We start from the raw sequence: 24280 nt of genomic DNA on the forward strand, positions 1-24280 counted from the left end.
TCCAACTTGTGCTTTAGGCCTATGAAATCCTAGCTCTCTGTCCTTCGGGCACTGTGATAACAGTATTCTAGTGAAAGGATTTGTCTGACTGTCCAAAGAAAAGGGATCCGAGACAGAGACAGAACAGAACTGGAGTTCTAGAACTCTGAAGGGTATAGGCTGCTGGACTAGCCAGATCCTCACACTCTCATTCATGTGATGACTGAGAGATTATAGTATATTTTAAACCAAACTGCATGTCTTGGATACCACTAATAGCACCACCTTCCTGTCTTTGTAAGATCACTCTGCCAATTAACAAACCTTCCAGTGCTGCTTGAGCTAGTAGCTCAAGGCCTGCAGTAGCTGCCTCTGGAGCATGCATCTCTGATTAAGATCTCTTCAACGCTCAACAACAACTGACCCTAAGGTGTGGATTCTTGATTAGGATACCCCAAATGTTAACCAGCCGCCCTTAGGACTATCTGTATTCACTATGACAGATGCATGTATTTATACTGTTTTTAGTGTTTTAAATAAATTAGACTCTATAATGTGGTTACTTGTGTATGACTTAGGCTTCTAATTCCCTATGCGATTAAGCTGCTAGGGGACTACCACTGCTTTTGAACCATTGTGTTAATCATTTTTTAATGTTTAAAACTAGTTTTAAAAAAAAAACACATAGGGGCGCCTGGGTGGCTCAGTCGTTAAGCGTCTGCCTTCGGCTCAGGTCATGATCCCAGGGTCCTGGGATCGAGCCCCGCATCGGGCTCCCTGCTCCGCGGGAAGCCTGCTTCTCCCTCTCCCACTCCCCCTGCTTGTGTTCCCTCTCTCACTGTGTCTCTCCCTGTCAAATAAATAAATAAAATCTTTAAAAAAAAAACACATAACATGGAATCTATCCTCTTACATTTTATAGTGTACCTTCTCTATATGCCCCTGTTGTAGAGCATCTCTAGATCTCTTTTGCTTGCAAGAATGAAACTCTATGTTCCTTGAACAGCAGCTCCCCTTTTCCCCCACCCTCCAGCTCCTGGTGACCACCATTCTGCTTTTTCATTTCTGTAAGTTTGACTCTTCCAGGTAGCTCAAAGACGTGAAGGCAAACATAATTTGTCCTTCTGTGACTGGCTTCGCTTAATGTTCTCAAGTTTCTTCCATGCTGTAGCATATGGCAGGATTTTCTTCTCTTTTGAAAAGGCTGTATAATTTTCCATTGTGTGTATATACCACATTTTCCTTATCCATTCATTTGTCAGTTGACATTTTGGTTGTGTTCACCTCTTGGCTACCAGGATTAATGCTGCATGATCATGGGAGAGCAAATATTCTGTTTTCAGTTCTTTGGGGTAAATAGTCAGGAGTGGATTGCTGGATGATATAGTTGTTCTAGTTTTCAGTTTTTTGAGGAACCTCCAGGCTGTTTTCCACAGCAGCCCTAGCATTTGCCATTCCTGCAAACAGTGCGTGAGGGTTCCAGTTTCTCCACATCCTCGCCAGCACTGTTTCTTTTCTTAAGTTCGATAATGGCCATCCTAACAGGTATGGTTTTGATTTGCATTTCCTTGATGAGTAGTGATGTTGAGCATCTTTTAATATACCTGTTGGCTAGTTGTATGTGTTCTTTGGAGAAATGTCTACTTAAGTCCTTTGCCTAGTCATTTCTAGGTAAAAATCAGGTCATTTTGGTTTTTTTATGCCAACAATTTGCAGGAGTTTCTTCTTGATATGATGCATATCACCTCTCATCAGATACATGGTTTGTAAAACAATCTCTCCCATTCTGTAGGTTGCCTTTTCATGCCGCTGCTGATTTCCCTTGCTCTCCCGAAGCTTTTCAGTTTGATGTAGCCCCACTGGTGTAGTTTTGCTTTTACAGCCTGTGCTTTTGGTGTCCTATCCAGAAACTAAGCTTCTTAGTCACCTTTCTATCAGCAACTGTTCACCTGAATTACAAATGTGCTAATTGTGGGCAGATTTGTCCTAGGAAGCCCTATTGCCCGACTGTAGTCCGCTTCACTTTACGGAGCATGTCTGCATCCCTTCTCCTTAGTGCTCCACCCTGACCCCAGCCAAGGCACAGCTAAGCTCCACTGTGCAGATGAGGTTCAGGTCTCCCAGCCATGGCAGAGCTGGGAACTTGACCCCAGAAACCATTAGGGAAATGGTTTCTGTCGAGGCCTGGTGTTGCCACCTACTAGCCCTGCGACCTTGACCATACGGGGTCAGCTCTCAAAGCCTCAGTTCTCTCATCTGTAAAAATAGGCAAAACGGTGGCACCTTCTTGAAAAGGATGCCAGAGGATTAAACGCGAAAATACATAATAGCTCTTAGCCCAGCACACGGCACACAGTAAGCTTAATAAATGTCCAGCATTATTTTAATTCTGATTAATTCGAGCTAATTTAGCATCTCTCATTTCTGACACTACATGTGTGCGTTTCCACACCAAGCAATTCTTTGAGACCGGCCTGAAGGCCTACAATTTAACTCCATTCTGGGACTGCCTACCTGGAGATAGCGCAGACTCCACAGGGTAAGGGCTCAGTCCCACGAGACTGCCCCTTCTTCGGAAGCCAGTTGCAAATCGCGGCTTGTCACCTGTACTTTGGAGTGACTGGCTGTAAGTTGGCTCTGTGACTCCCTCCTTGGGTCCCACCACTTGCTAAAATAGCTCACAGAACTCAGAGAAACACGGACATTGACTAGTTTATTGTATCATGGATATGATAAAGGACATAGGGGGACAGCCGATGAAAAGATCCATAGGGCAAGGTCTGGAAAGTTTCCCCAGTGCAGGAGCTTCTTCCTACTCTTGAGTTGGGGTGCCCCATTCTCCCAGAACATGGGATATGTTCACCAACCTGGAAGCTCTCTGAACTTGTGGGATTTTTATGGAGGCTTCATCGTATAGACAGGGTTGATCATGAACTCAATCTCTAGCTTTCTCTCCCTTTCCTGGGAGGTGCGGGTGGGGCCAGAAGTGCTTGATCTTTCTGGTGAGCAGCCTCCATCCCGAAGCAACCCAGGAGCCCATCAAGAATGGCTTCATTAGAACAAAAGGTATTCCTCTCACCCAGGAAATTCCAAGGGATTTAGGAGCTCAGTGTCAGGAATCAGGGGCAGAGAACAATATATATTTTTTCTATTATTTCACATTCCAACGTGATGTTGAGGATTAAACAAGTTTTGGAAATGCTGTCCTCCTCAATATTTACTGCCGCCCAAAGCACTGGCCGGTTGTGCGGTAGAACATGATAGTCTTGGGGCCAAGCGGGTATCAGGAGCGGCAAGTCTATTCCTTTGAGTCCTGCCTGGCTTATTGATAATTCCCCTATGGGATCCCCTTTTTGAAATTTGGGGTTTTGTTTCAGCTTTAATTTCTTTAAATGCAAACGTTGTCACTTCTCTATCATGGCTGGTCTTTTTGAATTCTCAGTCCTTGACCTGTTTTTAACTAGCTTAAGTGTCATTTGGAAAAGTAACGCACGCACTTTTTCCTCGTCACTGATCACTGGTGACAATGTTACATATCCCCAGTCTGCACTCCTCTCCCTCAGCACTTCTATCTCTGCCTCCAGGCTGAATCTAAATCACTGGGTTTGATTTAACTCAAGCAGTTGTGTGAAGAGGAAAGGTGGCCTGAGCATGTTTTGTGAGCTCATTTGATGACTGTATCTCATCAGATGGGACCCACGACCATCCCAGGAGGCCGTGATAGGTCTCTTGACTTGACTTTGCAGGCACATCCCCATGTTATGAACGACGATACACAAGGTTTGATAAGGCTTCTCCTTGATTAAGTTCTGCTGATGATCATTTGCTAATTTAGCATCTTTCATTTCTGATTTTTTCCCTGGAAGATCTGGCTCAGTGTTTTTCCTGGCGTGAAAGTTAAGCACTCTGATCAATGGCAGGCTGCTTCTTTCTCCTTTGTTCTTCCATTCAATATGTGTTTAAGGAGCACTGACTCCCTCTTCTAACTGGTCTCCCAGTCGAGGGTGGGTACCCCTCATGTGGCTGCTCCCAGAGTTATTTTCCTAAAACACAAATCTGACCACATCAGTTCTTATGCCTTGTGCCTCCCTTTGCTCCTCAAGGATGACGTTCCAGCTCCTTAGCTGGATGCACAGTCTTCTCTGTCTCAGCGTCACGCATTCTATCTTGATGACACAGGCTGCTTCCCATTTGCAGACGTAGTGTCTCATTTCTTTATCGCCCACCTCTGGGGGCCGCAGTGATGGGAGGGGAAAGCCAGGGAGGCCCCTGAAGATCTGTTTGGTGTGAGGATGGGATACACCTCTTCTGTCTGAGCACCCAGAGAGTGGAGCTGCCTGCCTGAGCCTGGGCTTGGCTGGACCAGCAAGGAGCAGAGAGTGCTTCCTTTGTCCACAGTGCAGGCTTGCTCTGGGGGCTGCTGTCTTTCTGTACCAACTACCAGGCTTTCTTGGTTTGATGCCCTTGCCTTCATTCCCCGAGATGAAGAGTGGGTCTCTGGGAATCAAAAGCTCCAGCTTGCATCCCACCCCCAGGTAGGGAGACCTCAGACCACTTGGTGGTGATCAAAATGTCATCATGGGGCCATGGCCTGCAGACAGTGGGTGCTTATCTCTGTGAGCAACCTCTTTTTTACATCTCATCTGGCTTACAAAATTTTATATCCTTTATATTATATCCTGTCCATTGCTTCTTATTTTCTAACTCAAATGGCCTTGAATCTTCACACATAATTCTTTATCTTCCATATGAACAACCTTTCTATCGTACTTTCTATTTGAGCTAGAAATTGCGTTGTGATGTTGTGTGTGTTTGTGTGTGCATGGAGGAGAGGGGTTTCTGGAGAGTGGGAATTTTCTCCGGAATGTCTTTTCCACTGGAGCCCTCAAGGGCCCACGAAGACCGAGTCTTTCTCATCTTTCTATTTCTTGACTGATGATACACGATGGATACTGTGTGCCAAGGAAGAGGGGAGAAGCAAAGATCAGTATAACACAGAGAGCTTATGCTTAGTAAGGATCTAAAATAGATAACCAAACAATTAGAGTCTTGAGTCAGAAACTGAGAGATTACAGAGGACATGGAGCTTGTCCATTTGGAGATAGCAGATGGGGATTGGCTGTAGAGAGGACAGCATTGAGCCAACTCCTGCCTGAGGGGGAGAACTTTTTCAGATGTTAGGGAAGGGCAGGCCAAGAATGCAATCATGTGTCAAATCCTCCACGAGTTTTTCTGTTCATGAATGGATATTACCATTTTTGTTCAACCGATGAGAAACTGATATAAACTAAAGTTAAAAGACTGACATCTCACCAAGAGATCCTGGGTCTTATAGGCCTGGGAGAGTGAATCAAATAATGTAGTTCCCATAATCCACAATCCACAATCCATAATGTACCTTCTGGGCTTCACTTTGGTTCCTTTGTTTTTGAGGTCCTGGGTACCATTGAGACCGTGACTGTATACTCTGCCTAGGAAAAAACTCACATGTGCGCATAGGATAAATATTTAGATTTTGGTTTCTAGGGCTTCACGGATTCCCAGAAGCCTTTTAATCCCAGATGAGAAGCCCAACTTTAGGGGCTATTCCTCTTCAGCAGGCCTTTCGGACTAGGATTTTTTTCCCCTCATAGAATCATGGACTCAATGTCTTGAGAGAGACCTTAGAAGTCACATAAAACCAGTTGCTGAAATGCTACGGAAGTCCTTTCTATGCTGGCCTGTCACACGTTGTTTAAGCCTGTTCTTGAAAGGTACCAGAGTTGGGAATTTACTGTTTTTTGAAGCCACTCCTTCTGTCTTGGGTAGCCCTGTTAGATTCTTCCTCATACTGCACTCAAGTTGGTCTCTTGCTTCTTGATTCCTGGCTCTGTCCAGCATAGGCTGTCACAAGAGCAGACCCTCTCTCTTTCGATTTTCTCTGCTAACCTCTCCTACCTTTTATGCAGGTAAGTTCTTTATTTTGGGGTTTGGATTCGGAGGTCCCTGGGAAATCATTCTCTATACAATGTGGATGTCTGTATATAAGCCTTTCCCTAGCTGTCTTCTGAGAATTTTCTTGAGAGAACTAGTAAGTTTCTGCTCAATGAATGAAGTATCCCAGGGTTACATAAATTTAAGGGACGCTGCATTGATTTCCTCTTCTAGGAGAGTCATAATGCATCTAGCATATTGAAAGCTCTGATAAGTCCTGCAGCAAAGACTTTGGCTCTGTTATCATTCTGACAAGCAGGTTTTTGCTGACACCAAATTGGGAACTGCTGCTCTGTAAGAAAGTATTTATTTATTTATAGAGAAAGAGAGAGAGTGTATGGGGGAAGGGGCAAAGGGAGAGGAGAGAATCTTAAGCAGGCTCCACACCCAACGTGGGGCTCGATCTCACGACCCTGAGATTAAGACCTGAGCTGAAATCAAGAGTTGGACGCTTAACTGACTGAGCCACCCAAGTGCCCCTGTAAGAACGTTTTTAAAGGACCATTGGGAATGAATCTTTTAAGGGAGCCAATCATCCCCCAAATTAATTTTTCCTCTTTTTTCTCCCCCTACACAGCCTCTTGATTTTGAAACAACAGCCATTCACGATATTGTGTTCCAAGCGGAAAATCCTGAGCCTCTGGTGTCTCGTGTAAATTACAACACCAGCTCTTCTGCCACGTTCAGACTTATTGTGACAGATGTGAATGAAGTACCAGAATTTTCCGAGCGCGTATACCAAGCAAAAGTCAGAGAAGATGTGGCTATAGGCACTAAAGTGGGCAATGTGACTGCCAGGGATCCGGAAAATCTGGATATAAGGTAGAGGAGAGCAGTGTTGGGTAGGCCCAGCTGTGCTGGGACCATGGCCAGTGGGGAGGAGGAAGGGTTGGGAGGGATAGAGAAGCTGGTCTGACTCCAGGGCTCTCCTCTAAGAAAGCAGCCGGTGATCTGAAGCTGTATCCCAGGACACAGGGTGGACATGACCTTGGTTCCAACAGTCGTCAGTACCCTGGGAGCATCAATGAGAAATCAGGCTCAGGCAAGTGGGAAGCATGTCAGCTTCCATCCCAGCCCACTCACCACAAATCCCAGCTGACGGCTGGTGAGTTCAGGAGATGGGGTCCAAAGACTGGGCTGCCTAAAGCCAGGCTCTGTGTCTGTACCAGGCATGGGAGCCAGGGTTTGGGGGAGATTGCTGTCCAACCCCTAAGGTGGACTGAAGTTCTTTCTAGACAGAGAGAATGAAGCAAAAGCCCAACTGGACAGACTCACCCACTTGATAGGGTTAAGGGAATCTTCTGGATGTAGAGTGCCTACGTTCTTTGGCTCTCCAGACAACAGGTCTGGGGTGACAAGACTCATTCCAGAGCCTACCCCTGGAGAGGCTAGTGCTCAGGCTGAGGTGGTTAAACAAAATGTGCAAATCTTTCCATCTTAGCAATTCTCAATCATTTTTTCCCCAGTGCAATAGGACCTACACAGATTTGTCTTAAACATGTGCAATGATAATTTGCCCAAGATATATATGTTGTGTATACATCAATATCTATAACCTCTTTAAGATTGTATAGTTAATAAGCACATAGATAGGATTTGAGCCCGGATATTTTGCTTCTGTTTTATCACATTGGCACTACTGTCTGTGGCATAACGAATACTTCAGCTTAAACCATTGGCTTAACCCATTGCATATGGTTATGAATGCCAATTCCTTAAATTTCTCAAAACATTTCAGGGGAGTCTTGCCTCCCAGTGAGCTGTCATTTAGGCATGTGAAATCACCTCTAAGACCTTTTTCTTTGTCAGGGAGTAAAGTTCCTACCTATTGTTTCATTCTCTATGTCCCATAAAGGCAAAGGGAAGAGAGAAAGAATAGTGGGGGCTACGCTGTGTGGTTTAGAGTAGATAGTGCTGTATACATGAGAGTCACAAAGTATGATGGGGCACAAAATGTTTATAATTTACAACCATGTATTGTTTAACAAATGCTTCTGCCTTCTTCATGAGAATGCTATAAAAATCATCAAAGACAAGTAAATAAAAATTTGAGTTTATGAGTGGGCAAAACAAAAACATTTAAGAAAAGTTCTTGGATCGACGAAAAGGTATACCAAAAATACTATTAAATTGAAATCAGGAAGATGAGGATGAAGACAGAGAAGGGGAGTGTCCTGTAAGAAGACAAATGAAAAGAGGGTTTCAAGAATGAGGAATAATCAATCAATAGTTCTGATGCTAGTAATAAGTCAGTTAAGAATTAAGGATGACTCCCAAGTTTTTGGCCTGAGTTCATTCTTTTTCTCTCAGTTCGGCAAACTCATAATCCATCAGCACCCAGTGGTCCTTTAAAAAAGTAGATCAGATCATAGGACTCCTCCGAAAACCCTCCAAAGAGTTCCCATCTTACTCAGAATGAAATCCCAAGTACATAGGATTTCTTCTTCATCACCCGTACACACAGCCTAACAGTGCTTGGCATATAGATCATACTAATATTATGAAAAAAATTAATTTGATGAAAGAACACATCCTGACTTTTTAATCATGCTCTTGCTTTTGGACATGTAGGTTGTTTCCAGTATTTTTTTTATTGTATAAAATATTTTGAATCTATGTATGAATGTAATTCTTTTCTAACTTCAATTAAATTGTTTTTTATTTGGGGACAATTTCCAGAGGTGGTATTCTGTGGTCTGAAGACATGGACATCCTTATGGCTATGTTGTATTCCTTCCCAAAGGGCTGCACTAATTGGTTTTCTGGTGGTTCTAGTCTTATCTCAGATTCATCTCTCGTACACCTGCCAATGAGTTCCACTGAAAACACAAATATGACTAGAACACTTTCCTGCTTAACAGCATTCTGTTGCTGCCCGTTGCTTCCAATGATCTGGCTCTTTCCACCTCCCTGGCTTCATCTTTTGCCATCCACTGCTTCCCATTTTTATCCCAACACGGCTGGAATGCTCGACTCCCCCACACCACCAGGCTAGTCCTCGGCCTCTTCTGCGCTAGCTCACACATTGTTCCTTCTTGAAGCATTCTTTTTCTTGCCTTAGTTAACATCTCCGGCTTCAGAAAGACTTCTCTGGGATACCGCAGGGCCCCTCTCATTGTATTTGCCACATTTTATTGGAACTATCTATTTCTGTGTCTGTCTCTTCCACTGGCTTAAGAGCTCCCCGCCCCCCTTTTGGGTAATCTCCGCTCTTGTTCTAATGCGCGATATTTGCTAAGCACTCAGTAGATGTTTGTAGAATGAGCAATTAATTCACTGTGCCACGAGCAGCCTCTGAGTATCCACCCATTCACCTAACATCTCCACCCCTGGGTGTCCGAGTTTTCTTAGAGGGAGTGGTTGGCTAATCAGTTTTCAAAGATGCTTCCAGGTTGTTTTAATTGGAATCCTTTGATTTCCAGGAAAGTTTAACTTTTTTCCTCTGGAGTTTGTGACTATACCTTTTTTAATAAAACAAATATAACTACGATTCTGTAAGGATGCGCAAATCCTCCTTTTGAAGGTGGACGGTATGCAAGTAAAGCATTAATAATATAAAATAATGATCCTTTAAATATGCCGTAAGGGATATGCAAGGGATGAGGCTCTTAGAACAGCATAATGATCTTAAACTATCTTCGCATCTTCGCACAGAGTAATGTGGGTTTTCTTTTGCTCTTTTCGCCTTATGAAGTTATTCCCTGAGAGACAATGGCAGAGGCTGGCTTAAAATTGACCCCGTCACGGGTGAAATCTCTACTGTGGCTCGGCTCGACAGGGAAGCTGAGAGTGTGTATCGGGTGCAAGTGGTGGCCACCGAAATAGGTGAGGAAAAAAGTAACGAATGATTAGGGGCTACACCGATAGACATGGGAGGGAAGGTGAGGTGGGTGGGAAAGTTCACTGGATCCGATTGTCAGAATATCTTCTAGTGGAAGGATGATAAAGGTACCGAAGGGGAGGGAAGTGCTCACACCTTCCTGGCTTGGTGCAGGGGGGGATCCACCGGCATCTCTCCGGCAAGGGTGCACCTGCAGGCTGGCCGGGCTGCAGCGGTGCTCTTTCCGGTTGCTCTTGTTTCCTGTGGGGGCTACAGCTTTGGGGAAGGTTCCTGCATCTCTGCTGAACTACATCCCCTTCCTCCAAGGCGGTTGTGGGTTTCTCCTGAGAGCAGGGCCAAACCACTGCCCTGCTGACCTAGACCATGACTTGCTCCTTCAGCCTTAAATTGCAGTGGCTCGGGGCTGATCCGTTCTGAAACAGAAAATGTTTTATGCCATGTTCTCACCTTCCATATGTGCCGGAATCACCTGGGAGCTTGTTCAATCAGATACAAGGGGTTCATCTCTGGAGACTCTGATTCACTAGGTTTGGGTGGCCCTGGGTATCTCTGTTTTGCTGAAATCGGGTGAGCTTTTGAAAGGAAAGACTTATTATATAGATAAACCAAGGATGTTTGAATCATCCTGTGTAGTCCTTGCATCCCACTTAATCTGGTCATGGTGATATATATTCCTCTCTGACTTTGAATGTGGAGTTCCAGAGAACTTGAAAAATTAAAATAAACATACACCCATAGGAATAGTATGCTTACCAGTGATAAGGCTGGTGATTAAAACATTAGGTTTCTTTGCATTTAAATGGAATTTTCCAACTTAGCGTAGAAATTCTGTTGATCTTATGCTGGTTGAAACCTCTAATTGAGTAGCAAATACATCTGCCCGGTTTACCGAAAAATGAGAATGGAACAAATTAGGACTAAATAAATACAGTTTTAGACCAAAAAAATAAACTTCTAAATGTGAGGCCCAGGAATTGGGAGGTGGAATGGGGAACATTCCAGTGGATGGGAATCATAAAAATGGCCCCGCATGTGAAAGGATTAAGAAAAACAAAAGTGCCACAGTCAAGTTAAGCCAATGAGGGTAGAAATGCTGGAGTCTGTGCCAAATTTGGAACAGTTGTGTGCAAGCAGACACGCCTTGCTGAGGCGGATTGGGACTCGCTCTCTCCCCTGCTTGTTTCCGGACGAGCACATTCCACTATCACATTGTATACATTGAACTCTTGATTTAAAAGCTCCCGATTAATCAGTAGGAAGTTTCTGGCTGAGTCTTTATGCCTCACATTCCACTACAACATACTGTGGAGATCAACACTTCACTTTGGATGTGTCCTAGAGACCTCTCACGTTTTAGAAGTTCCATGAATCAAAGCCAGGATCCCAAGCCCTGTTCCCTTTGTTGGTTCTGAAACGGTGCAGATAGATGAAATGACTTCAAGAGCACCGTGGCTTTTCCTCCTTTGGTTATGTGTTGTCAGGGCCATGGAAGACAGTTGAAAAGCAAAGCAAGAGGACAAGGTTCACTGGAATTAAAACAAGATGGGGTCAGAAACTGTGGAACCGGTATCTGATTGACGTCAGGGAGAATGAGAAGAGTCAGTGTTTACATTGCACTGGCAGCCCTGGTTTTAAACACTTAGTGTAATAACTTAATCCTCATACAACACTATAGGTAGGTGCTATTCTTGACCATATTTTATGGATGAGGAAGTCAAGGCACTGAGAAGTTAAGTAACTTGCTCACAATCACACAGCTACCATCTGTTAAGGCTACAGAGTTTAAATCTCTCACCGCTACATCATAGTAAATAACGTTTGTGGAGCCCTTTACTATTTTCAACAAACACTACGTGTGGGATCCTCACAAAGTCACATATCTTATAGCTGAAAAAATGATGTGTAGAAAACTTAACAAATATGCCTAGGTCAGTGTTGAAGAGAAATTGTGGGCTCTAGAGTCAGACTTCCTGGGGTGGAAGCCTTTCTATTGCTGTGTGACCTTGGGATGTCACACAACTTCTCTGAACCTCAGTCTTGTCATCAGTAAACACACATCGGAGTTGTTTTGAAGTAATGTATACCCAAAGCAATCTACACATTCAATGCAATCCTGATCAAAATAACACCAGCATTTTTCACAGAACTAGACAAACAATCCTAAAATTTGTATGGAACCACAAAAGACCCCAAATAGCCAAAGCAATCCTGAAAAAGAACAACAAAACTGAAGGCATCTTGATTCTGGACTTCAAGCTCTATTACAAAGCTGTCATCATCAAGACAGTATGGTACTGGCCCAAAAAACAGACACATAGATCAATGGAACAGAATAGAGAACCCAGAAACGGACCCTCAACTGTATGGTCAACTAATCTTCAACAAAGCAGGAAAGAATATCCAACGTAAAAAAGACAGTCTCTTCAACAAATGGTGCTGGGAAAACTGGACAGCCACATGCAGAAGAATGAAACTGGACCACTTTCTTACATCATACACAAAAACAAATTCAAAAGGGATGGAAGACCTAAATGTGAGACAGGAAACCATCAAAATCCTAGAGGAGAACACAGGCAGCAACCTCTTCGACCTCAGCCGCAGCAACTTCTTCCTAGAAACATCGCCAAAGGCAAGGGAAGCAAGGGCAAAAATGAACTATTGGGACTTCATCAAGATAAAAAGCTTCTGCGCATTGAAGGAAACAATCAACAAAACTAAAAGGCAACCTACAGAGTGGGTGGAGATATTCGTAAATGACATATTGGATAAAGGGCTAGTATCCAGAATCTATAAAGAACTCATCAAAATCAATTGCAATTGCACTACTAGGTATTTATCCAAAGGATACACAAGTGCTGATTCAAAGGGACACATGCACCCAAAAAATAAATAATCCAGTTAAGAAATGGGCAGAAGACATGAATAGACATTCTTCCAAAGAAGACACACAACTGACTAACAGACACATGAAAAGACGCTCAACATCACTCGGCATCAGGGAAATACAAATCAAAACCACGATGCAATACCACCTCACACCTGTCAGAATGGCTAAAATGAACAACTCAGAAAACAACAGGTATTGGTGAGGATGCTGAGAAAGGGGAGCGTTTTTGCACTGTTGGTGGGGATGCAAACTGGTGCAGCCACTCTAGAAAACAGTATGGAGGGTCCTCAAAAAGTTAGAAATAGAACTTCCCTATGACCCGGCAATTGCACTACTAGGTATTTATCCAAAGGATATACAAGTACTGATTCAAAGGGGCACCTGCACCCTAATGTTTATAGCAGCAATGTCTACAATAGCCAAATTATGGAAAGAGCCCAGATGTCCATCGACAGACGAATTGATAAAGAAGATGTGGTATAGATATATACAACGGAATATCACTCAGCCATCAAAAAGAACGAATTCTTGCCATTTGCAATGACATGGATGAAACTAGAGGGTATTATGCTAAGCGAAATAAGTTAGTCAAAGGCATATATCATATGATTTTCCTCATATGTGGAATTTAGGAAACAAAACAGATGAACATAGGGGAAGGGAAGGAAAAACAAAGTAAATTAAAACAGAGAGGGAGGCAAACCATAAACGACTCTTAACTATAGGAAACAAACTGAGTGTTGCTGGAAGGGAGGTGGGGGGGGATGGGCTAAATGGGCGTTAAAGAGAGCACTAGTTGGGATGAGCACTGGGTGTTGTATGTAACTGATGAATCACTAAATTCTACTCCTGAAACCAATACTACACTATCTGTTAACTAACTTAAATTTAAATAAAAAAATATTAGCACATAAATCTTAGTTATTATTATTATCACTGAGACTTTTTAACCAGGAAATGAAACCAGGTCTGATTCTAAAATCTTGCTATCTTCCTACTACCTCAGTATACCCAACTGCTTGAACTGTGTGTGTGTGTGTATTTTTTTTTTTTTTTTTAAGAAAAAGAAGTATCTTTTTCCCATTAAGAGGAAAATGAGAGGGCTGATACCATGTTTCAATCGCTCACTGCCTTAGGTGGCTCCTCCCTGAGCTCCGTAGCCAGTTTCCACCTGACCCTCTGGGATGTGAACGACAACCCCCCTCGGCTAGCCAAGGACGACTCAGGCTTGTTTCTGTGCCATCCCCTCCAAACAACTGGAAGTGTCATTTTCGAGGCCACTGATGATGACCAGCAGTCATTTCGGGGTCCACAGTTTGAATTTTCTCTTGGCAGTGAAATCGTACAAAAGGACTGGCAAGTTTCCAAAATCAATGGTAAGTTGTCAAAAGTACATCAAACAAACACTGATCAATGATTAAAATTAGTTTTTATTTGCCTTTCTTCCATGCTGCAGGTACATGCTCTGAAAGAAAACTTGTAGAGAGGAGCTCTTCAGAGGGAAGAAAGCCCTGGGCTTTGGAGGGAGGAAAGATTAACACACAGCATTCCCCTTAGTGTACATTGGACAATTGGATAATTGAACAATTTGAACAGCATTTGCAAAATTTCCAATGGCAGCTGAGAAACAGATTTCATAACGGTTCTTAAAAACAGCTTCACTGAAATAACAATTGTCATCCAATAAGCAGCACATATTTAAAGTGTACAATTTCATAAAAATTGATAAATGTAGATATCATTGAAGCCATCAGCACAATAAGGACAAGAACACTTACACCACCCCCCAAGATTTTTCATGCTCCAGTTGCAAATCCCATTTTCCACCCCACCCTGCCCATCCTCCACCCCCTATCCTCAGGTAACCACTGATCTGCTTTCTGTCACTATAGATTAGTTTGCATTTTCAAGAATTTTATCTAGATACAGTAATACAGTATGTATTCTTTTTTGTTGGCTATTTTCACCTAGCATCAAGTAAAGCTGCTATAAGCATTTGTGAACAAGAATTTTGTAAGAGCATACGCTTTCATTTTTCTTGGTTGAATCCCTAGCAGTAGAATGGTTGGGCCATATGGTAGCTGCATGGTTAAATTTTTAAGAAAATGGCAAATTGTTTTCCAGTTTGTAACATTTTCCATTCCTATGGGCGCATGAGAAGTCTAGTTGCTCAATGTTCTCCCCAACACTTGCTATGCATAGTCTTTTTGATTTTAGGCATTCTAGTGAGAGTGCAGTAGCATTTCATTTTGGTTTTAATTTATGTTTCCCTAAAGACTAATGGTGTTGAGCATCTTTCCATGTGCTTATTTGCCACCCATGTATCTTCACTGGTGAAGCGTCTGGTCAAATTTTGTGCCCATTTGAAAAACTTGGCTGTTTGGTTTCCATGGTTGACTCCTAGCATTCTTTCTATAGCCAAGGTACAAATTCTTTGTCAGATAATATGTTTTTGTTTTTTTTTTAAGATTTTATTTATTTTATTTCAGAGAGAGAGTGAGGGGGAGGGGGAGAGTGGGAGAGGGAGAAGCAGGCTCCTGGCTGAACAGGGAGCCTGATGTGGGACTCGATCCCAGGACCTAAGGATCATGACCTGAGCCGAAGGCAGACGCTTAAGGACTGAGCCACCCAGGCGTCCCTGTCAGATAATATGTTAATAGATACTTCCTCACAGGACATGGCTTGTGTTTTCATTTTGTAACAGCGCCTTTTGAAGAACAAATTTAAAATTTTTTATGGTATCTGATTTATTGATTTTTAAATTTTATGTGATTTGTGACTTTTTTGGTGTAATATTTAAGAAATTTTTGCCAAACCCAAGGTTACTAAAGTTTTCTAATTTTTTCTCCCTAAAGGTTTGATAGTGTCGGCTTTTACATTTAGCACCATGGTCTGTTTCAAGTTAATTTTTTTTTTTTAAATTTATTTATTTATTATTTTTAGAGAGAGAGAAAACTCGGGGGGGAGGGGCAGAGGGAGAGAGAGAGAGAATCTCAAGCAGACTCCTCACTGAGCATGGAGCCCACCATGGGGCTGGATCTCATGACCCTAAGATCATGACCTAAGCCGAAATCAAGAGTCGGATGTTTAACTGACTGAGCCACCCCGGTGCCCTTCAAGTTAATTTTTGTATGTGGTATGTAGTTAAGGTCAAGTTTCATTGTATTTAATAGGACTATTTAATTGTTCTGACATTATTTATTGAAAATACCCTTTTCACATTGAATTGTCTTGGCCGCTTTGTCAAAGATCAAGTGACCACATGTATACGGATCCATTTCTGGACTTTTCTGTTTCACTCATCTCTTTGCCTACCTTTATACCAATATTACACTGTTTTGATGACTGTTACACTATAACAAAACTTTAAATCAGAGAGTGTAATTTTTCCAACTGTGTTCTTTTTCAAGATTTTTTCATCTATTCTAGGTCTTTTGCATTCCATATAAATTTTAGAATTTTGCTTGTCCATTTCTATCGAAAAAGTCTGTGGAGATTGTGATTTGGGATCATGTGAATCTATAGCTGAATTTGGGGGAGAATTGACATCTTAACAAAACTGAATCTTCTAACCCATGGACATGCTATATATCTCCATTTATTTAGGTCTTCCTTAATTTCTCTGAGCAAAGTGTTTTAATTTTCAGTGTATAGTTCTTGCAAAATTTCCCCTAAGCATCTCATATTTTTGATGCTATCTTAAATGGCATTTAAAATTTTAATTTTTAAGTAATTCCAGGATATGGGAATATAATAATTATTTTTGTGTTTTGATCTTATATCCTATGACACTGCTGACCTCACTTTGCTGTGCTCTCTCTTTTCCTTTTTTTACAACTCCGTAGATTTTCTATGTGGGCAATCCTGTTGTCTGCGAATAGTAACATTTTAATTTCCTTTCCAAACTGGATGCCTTTTATTTCTTTATCTTGCTTTTTATTACTGGCTAAAACTATCAGTAGAATGTTGAATGAAAGTAGTGAGAGTAGAAATAACCTGGCTTGTACCCAATATGGGGAGAAAGCATTCAGTCTTTGACCATTAAGTATGAAGTTTGCTGTAGCTTTTTTGTCCATGCCCTTTATCAGATTGAAGAATTTATCTCCTATTGCTAACTTGCAGAGAGGGTTTTCTTTCTTTCTTTTTTTAAACTGGGAATGGATGCTAAAATTTTCATATACCTCTTTTGCATCTATTGAGATGATTGTATTGTTGATTTTTTTTTTTTTTTTTTGGTCTGTTGATTGGTGAATTATATCAATCAACTTTTGGATCTTAAACCAGTCCCTTCTTGGTATAATGCCTAGTTGGTGGTGAAATATGAGCATTTTTATATATTGTTAGATTTGATTTGCTAAAATTTTAAGGATTTCTCTATCTGTATTCTTGAGGAATATTGGTCTATATTTTTCTTTCCTTGTAATGTCTTTGTCTGGTTTTGGTATCAGAGTAATGCTGGTCTCATAGAATGAGTTAGGAAGTATTCTACTTCTTCAATTATCTGAAAGAGTTTATGTAAAATTGTTTTTTATTTCTCTCTTAAAGTTTTGTAGAATTCACCAGTAAAGCCATCTGGACCCAGAGCTGTCTTTATAGGAAGTTTTAATTAAAAACTCAATTTCGGGGTGCCTCAGTGGCTCAGTTGTTAAGTGTCTGCCTTTGGCTCGGGTCATGATCCCAGGGTCCTGGGATCGAGCACTGCATCGGGCTCCCTGCTCGGCCGGGAGCCTGCTCTCCCTCTCCCACTCCCCCTGCTTGTATTCCCTCTCTCGCTGTCTCTGTCAAATAAATAAATAAAATCTTAAAAAAAAAAATTCAATTTCTTTAATAGATACAGGGCTATTTAAGTTATAGATCTCTTGTTGGTTGAACTTGTTAGTTTGTATCTTTTAAATAATTTATCTATTTCATTTGATTTGTCTAATTTATTGGCACAAAGTTATTTGCCATATTATTTTATTATTATTTTAATATCTACAGAATATGTAGTGATATCATCACCTCATTCTGATATTGGAAAATTGTCTCTTTTTTCCAAATCAGTCTGGCTAGAGGTTATTAATTTTATTGATATTCTCAAAGAACCAGCTTTTGATTTCATAGGTTTTTCTCTATTTTTTGTTTTGTATTTCAGTGCTCAGATCTTTATTATTTTCTTCATTCTTCTTATGTTGTATTTAATTTGTTGTTCTTGTTCCATTTTTATTAAGTGGAAGCTGCGGCAATTAATTTAGAAATTTTTGCTTTGTTAACATGGGCATTTGGTGCAATAAATTTATCTCTTAGTGTCATGTTAGCTGTGTTCCACAAAGTTTGATATATTGTGTTTTCATCTTCATTCAGTTCAAAATACTTTCTAATTTCCTTTTACATTTCTTCTGTGACTCATGGGTTATTTAGAAGTGTGTTATATAGTTTTCAAATATATGGGGATTTCCGACATCTTTCTGATTATTGATTTCTAACTTAATTTCATAGTGACCAGAGAACATTTGACTGGAATACTTTTAAATTTATTGGGACTTTTGTCTCTCAGTACTTTAAAGATATTTTTTTACTGTGTTTTGGATTGCATTGTTCTTTTTTGTTCCCTTAAATGTAATGTTTTTTTCTTCAGATGCTTTTAAGATTTTCTTTTCCACTAGTTTTAAGCAATTTGATTATTACATGCCTTAGTGTAGTTTTGTTTGTTTTTCTTTTTCTGGGGATTTACTAATCTTCTTGGATCTGAGGATTTAAAGTTGTCATCAAATTTGGAAAAACAGTTGGCAATTATTTCTTCAAATATTTTTTCTCTTTCTAATTCAGTGTTTAATTCAGTTTAACTTTATAAAAAAACATTGCGATAGGGAATAATGATAACCAGCTATATTCAGTAGTATTCATTCTACAGAGAAGTCATGATCGAGAAATCACAGGATGCTTTGGCATCCTGTTTGACATTCTGAAAAGTACACGTAGAGTGGTAATACTTTGGGTAGTTTAACTCATACTTACATCGAATCTTTTCCTGGTCAACCTTAGTATGTACTGCAAAGATGAGCTTTATTCCCATTGATACATAGTTCTGAGGTTGTGTTTTCATGTCATTCATTTTTTTTCCCTATTCTGACAGGAACTCATGCCAAACTTTCCACCAGGCACACGAACTTTGAGGAGAGAGTTTACAACATTCCAATCCACATCAATGATGGTGGTCGGCCACCCTTGATAGGAACAGTCTCTTTACCAGGTAGGTATTATCCCACAGGCAACTTGGGATAATGTCTGTCACCATGGGTAGTTTGAGAGAATTTTTGTCTTTGATAAAGAATTCTGCAACTGTTTACTTGAAAATGTATTTTACTGAATACTGCTCTGCTTTTCAGTTACTTTCTGCAAGTGTGTGGAAGGAAGCTGTTTCCGGCCAGCAGGTCACCAGTCTGGAATGCCCACCGTGGGCATGGCAGTTGGTATACTCCTGACCACCTTTTTGGTTATTGGTGAGTATAATTTCTCAGATTCAAGGATTCCTGCTCTGGGCCTTTGAAACCCTTACCTCAGGGTCTCTCTTCAGGGCTGGTCTGATAGCTGCTCACTGGCAATCTATGAAATAGCCAGGAACACAGATCACTAGCAAACTATGAGACTTTCCCAGTTGAGGACTGCTGCCTTCGTACAACCCTTTACTTATCATTGCCTTGTTGGTTAGTTTGGGAAATATAACACAAGAGGCTTTAAAGCATAAATTGTTATATTTTGGGCCTCGTTACTGAGGTTTTGTGATGAAGGAGAAAGAAATGCAGGGGATGTGCCCCTGCTATGTGCCAGGCCCTGTGCTCGATGTGGGGGATACAGTGATGGGCAAGACATAGCAGGTCCTACATTCACAGAGCTCACAGCCTAGTCTACCGTTGTTGGAAGAGGTAGAATCAGCTTTCCAGGGGAGATGCTCACTGAAATGTTGCATATTTTCATGACTGTAGACTCTGATTCTTTATTACCCCAGAACAATTCTAGCTTATCACAGGCCTCACTCTGCCTTGGCCCCTGGCCAAGCTAGATAGCAGAGTCCCCATTTCTAGCCATCTTCTTTTTTGTGAAAAGCTCAGTGCTTACTGTGGTAATCGTCCTCTTTCAACTGTTTTCCTCACCGTAAGTTAAATATTAAAGATAGATCCTTCATCAAGTCAGATCCACTTGACTGAAGGGGTTTACACTATTTCACATCCTTTCTCTTTTAAAAGGAGGGCTGGGATTCTTCTAAGAATTCTTCATTGTTCTCTTGGCATCTGGTCTTTTCGGCCACGACCCAATCTGTCACATTGGACTCTGATTCACAGGTCTAAAAGGGATCTCATTTCCTTATAGCATTCCATTCAAGTTTCTCATTGTCATGACAGGGAAGGACCTTTGTGACGTAGCCACAGTCCATCCTGACATGTGCATGGGGATCATCTTTTATCCCTGACCACAGGCTGGTACACACCTTTCATACTAATTGAGCTGGCCTTTTGAGTTTTCACTCACTTACTAAGCTCCCTTCTGCCTTCTAGGCCTTTTCTTACTCTGTCTGCCCTCCCATCTTAAAAGGATTTTTGAGCTTATGCACCAAATAGTTTTCTCCCATGACAATTTAATCCCATAATTTTTGCCACACATTAAAGATTGGTTGAGTTTAGGGATATCTAAAGATAGAAGGAATAGGATCTTACAGTTTCATATCCTTACTTTTTTCAAAATAGGGTTGGGATAAGTGCAAGATTCTTTTTTTTTTATTTTTTAAAAGATTTTATTTGTTCATTTGAGAGAGAGAAAGAGAGAGACAGAGAGAGAGAGAGCACAAACAGGGGGAGGGGCAGAAGCAGACTCCCTGCTAAGTGGGGCTTGATCCCAAGACCTGGAGATCATGACCTGAGCCAAAGACAGACGCTTAACTGACTGAGCCACTCAGGCGCCCCTTAGTGCAAGATTCTTAATCAGTCTCTGAGCATCCAGTCTTTTCTGCCATGATTCCTCCTGTAAATTTACTGCCAGGTTAATTTCCTTCAAACAACTCCCCTTTTCCATATTGGTATCTGGTTTATAGTACACAATTAGTGCTAAAATGCACAGTGTAATTTTGTAGGAGTTCAGAGATAAGAGAAACCAGAAAGGTTAGGGAGTCTACTGGAGCTGGAGCCATGAGGAAGGCACCAAAGAAAATGTGGTATCTGGTGTGGACACACCTGAGTTTTAGGTAGGTGAACAGGTCAGAGAACAGCTTTCTGGTTGTTCTGATTGGACTATTTCCTCTAAAGAAGATGAAGGACTGGAATGGACATTTATTGAATATGTCCAAAGATCAGGAACTCTATCAGATGCTTATACACTTCGTCTTCAGCATACGTTAGATCCTATATTCCTTGGTAAAGACCCAGTGATATCCACCAGCTTAGATGTGATTTGGGAGTTGATACATACTTACTGACAACAAGATAAATGATAAGTTTACGAATCCAAGAAAGCCAATGCCTAGAATCCCTTATTCACCAGGACAACAAAACTTTGTTGAACCACAGAAAGAAATGAAGTCACATGAGTCATTTTTTCCTACCACAGTACTACTTTATAAATGAATGTGATAGTACATTTTAAGATTCCATCTCTTTGACCCTGCATTTTCTCTTTTAGGTATAATTTTAGCAGTTGTGTTTATCCGAATAAAGAAGAATGAAGGCAAAGATAATGTCCAAAGTGCTCAGGCATCTGAAGCCCAACCTCTGAAAAACTGAATTTGAAAAGGAATGCTTGAGTTTATGTACTGAGTGCTATTTCAGTAACACAGCCACTTAATCCCATAATTTTACTTTTTTATCCAGCATGTGCACTATAATTTTTTACAGATATACCCTCTTGCCCTTTAATATTTTATTACTCTTTGATATTTTGTATGCTATAGACATTAGAGACATTTCCCATTCTCCCATGACACTTTCCCCTCTGCAAAAGCTTTAGCTATTTATCCAAAACAAAAAATGTATGTGTTTTTTCCCTTTAGGGAAAGACGGACTGATGAAATATTCTGTTCATTTTCTCCTTATCAAGATTTATCAGTCATCCACCACAGAACTTCCTGGATTCCATTTATACTTTCTCTAATTCCATCCTGTGTCTCCTTCCTCATGTCTCAGTTGGTATTGCACTAATTTTAAAACATTCGTTAGAGAAAAGAACAAAGTTAAGTCTCAAGAAAAAAATAAAATGGAAGCCTTGTCCCTTGGTGTGAACAGAAACTATTTTGTGTTATTAGCCTTCTTTAACTCACTGTGGCTCATATTGCTCTTCGTTTGAGATTCTTCCACTTGGATATGGCACAAGTCTACCACAGGACACACAGGCCCACTTCCATAAATTTTGGTGCAGAAACCAACCACTGACCAGATTTACTTACTACCTATTATGCTTATGTTCTGCACATGTTTTCCTTATGTGTATGTTAATAAAGTTTTGGTTGCTGTATATTTAACAGTGAAAGAAAATAAGAATACATGGAAAAAGTAGTGACAAAAATCAAGAATAAATGTTGACTGTGGTTTTGTTTCTTGGGCTCTTTGGCTCTGCTTCCTGGTTCTTTGCATTTGTTGAGGGAATATCTGGTAAACAATGATTACTTAACCTTGATCAGAATTGCCTCCCATGTAGAGTTAGTCTGTAAGGAGGAGTCTACAATAAAATAAAAGTTCACTGCTTTCAGGACCATAGGTTGGGTTCAAGACAGATATTTTGAATAAGAAAACCTTAGATATTTGAAGCATTTTTAGGTCTGGAACTATTATTGTCTGGCTCATGCTTTGAACCTTGAAAACATTCAACATTACAAAGCCTCTCAGAATTTTCAAGAGTTTTCTGGAAAAGAACTTGTATCTGAAAAGGTGCTCTTACAATGGTAGCTGAAGCAGGCCATGAAGTTTTATTTTTCATAAATAATCCTTTTTGTGGACTTGTATTATTTTTTATAGGCAAAAAATTAAAGCAAAAGAAAATATCCAAACTCTAAGACCTCAGTATTGCTTTCTTGTGTAATATCTTGTGCTTCAGACTCTTTTACCTGTTTTTTCACATGAGGCTCATTGAAAACCTCATAATGGGTAAGGTTCCCCCTTGTTTCACTGTACATTAAAAGACAAAATAAAAAAAAAATCCCCCCCCAAAAAAACCAAAATCCAAGAGCACCAAAAGCAAATTTACTTCACAAGTTATACCCCCAACCCAAAGAATAGTCTAACTTTATCAGTAAATTCAATAAGTATTTTACTTGTGTGCTCTTGTTTTTAAAGATTTATTTTATTTTATTTATTTATTTAAAAGATTTTATTTATTTATTCGAGAGAGAGAGAGAACACAAACAGAGGGGAGGAACAGAAGGGGAGGGAGAGGCAGACTCCCTGCTGAGCAGGGAGCCCGATGTGGGGCTTGATCCCAGGACCCTGAGATCATGACCTGAGCCGAAGGCAGACACCCAACTGACTGAGCCACCCAGGTGCCCCAAGATTTTTTTATCTGAGAGAGAGAGAAAGAGAGTGAACATACGGGCAAGCAGGGGAGGGGTCCAGGGAGAGGGAGAGAGAGAGAATCCCAAGCAGATTCCCTGCTGAGCATGGAACTTGACACGGGGCTTGATCTTAGGACCCTGAGATCATGACCTGAGCCAAAACCAAGAGTTGGACACCCAACTGACTGAGCCACTCCAGCGCCCCTAACTTGTGTGTTTTTGCCCAAGAGTGGCTATGATGTGACATTTATGTCACGGAAAAATGCATCATTGCATTATTTTCAAGAAATCCTATTATCATTATTGAAAGACCAAAGTAGTCCAAGGCAAGTCTGCTGAGGTAGGTTCAGGGGTCTATCCTTCTTCAATTCAGTGTTATTCTCTCTGGACCAATTTGTACCACCTAATAATAGGTTGATCACACAGAACCTTCTCATCTAAAATCTTTGATTAGTATTCATATTTTTCTTGCTCTTTTTTTTTTTTTTTTCCAGGCTGGGCCCTTTCTCTCAACCTTCTATTCCTTCCACAACCAGATCTTACCTATTCTTAAGGTCTTAAAGACCAGTTTAAATGCTGGTCCCTTTGGGAAACCTTCTCTGATTTCCTACAGGAGACCAGGTCATTACCTCATCTAAACTTCCATGCTGTGGTGAGAAAGATTGTTTGGCCAGGATCCATTTCCTCTACCAGTTCTAATAGTTCTATTTCCACAGGGAAACATTTCTTCCGCCCCTCACCTACCTATATTCTTTGGGCAGACCCAACCCCCTGTGTTTCCTCATTCTTCCAGCTTTAGAGATAGGCACTTTATCTCACTAAAACTTCTAGAATTCTAGTTGAAACTCTTAAAAATAGCTCTCTTTAAGTGGAATTTGCTAAACTAGTAGGAAGTAAACTTCGAGCATTCTGATCACCACAAAAGGTGAGCCTGCCCCTGAACGAGGACCATGTAGAGTCAAGAGATAAGAGGAGAAAATTCAAAAGATGTTGAGTATCAAGATCCAGATGTGTTTGAAGGCAACCTTGCCCTGGCCTTTTCTATCTTGTGAGCCAGTACATTCCTTTTTTGCTTAAAGCTCAATGG

At 40.9% G+C, this 24280-nt stretch overlaps 1 protein-coding gene across 1 annotated transcript in view; it reads left to right on the forward strand.

The window, feature by feature from the left end:
• CDH17 (cadherin 17) overlaps window positions 1-22241 on the forward strand; it is a 71439-nt gene extending 49198 nt beyond the window's left edge. The window contains exons 13-18 of the mRNA XM_036065518.2: window positions 6530-6774; window positions 9647-9777; window positions 13817-14056; window positions 18796-18912; window positions 19049-19162; window positions 21333-22241. Coding sequence (XP_035921411.1) covers window positions 6530-6774; window positions 9647-9777; window positions 13817-14056; window positions 18796-18912; window positions 19049-19162; window positions 21333-21433 — 948 coding nt within the window. The 3' untranslated portion in view covers window positions 21434-22241. The remainder of the gene's footprint in view (window positions 1-6529; window positions 6775-9646; window positions 9778-13816; window positions 14057-18795; window positions 18913-19048; window positions 19163-21332) is intronic.
• Window positions 22242-24280: the final 2039 nt, after the last annotated feature.

Source organism: Halichoerus grypus, chromosome 5 (genome assembly GCF_964656455.1).
Source record: "Halichoerus grypus chromosome 5, mHalGry1.hap1.1, whole genome shotgun sequence".
In the NCBI taxonomy this organism is placed as follows: Eukaryota; Metazoa; Chordata; class Mammalia; order Carnivora; family Phocidae; genus Halichoerus; species Halichoerus grypus.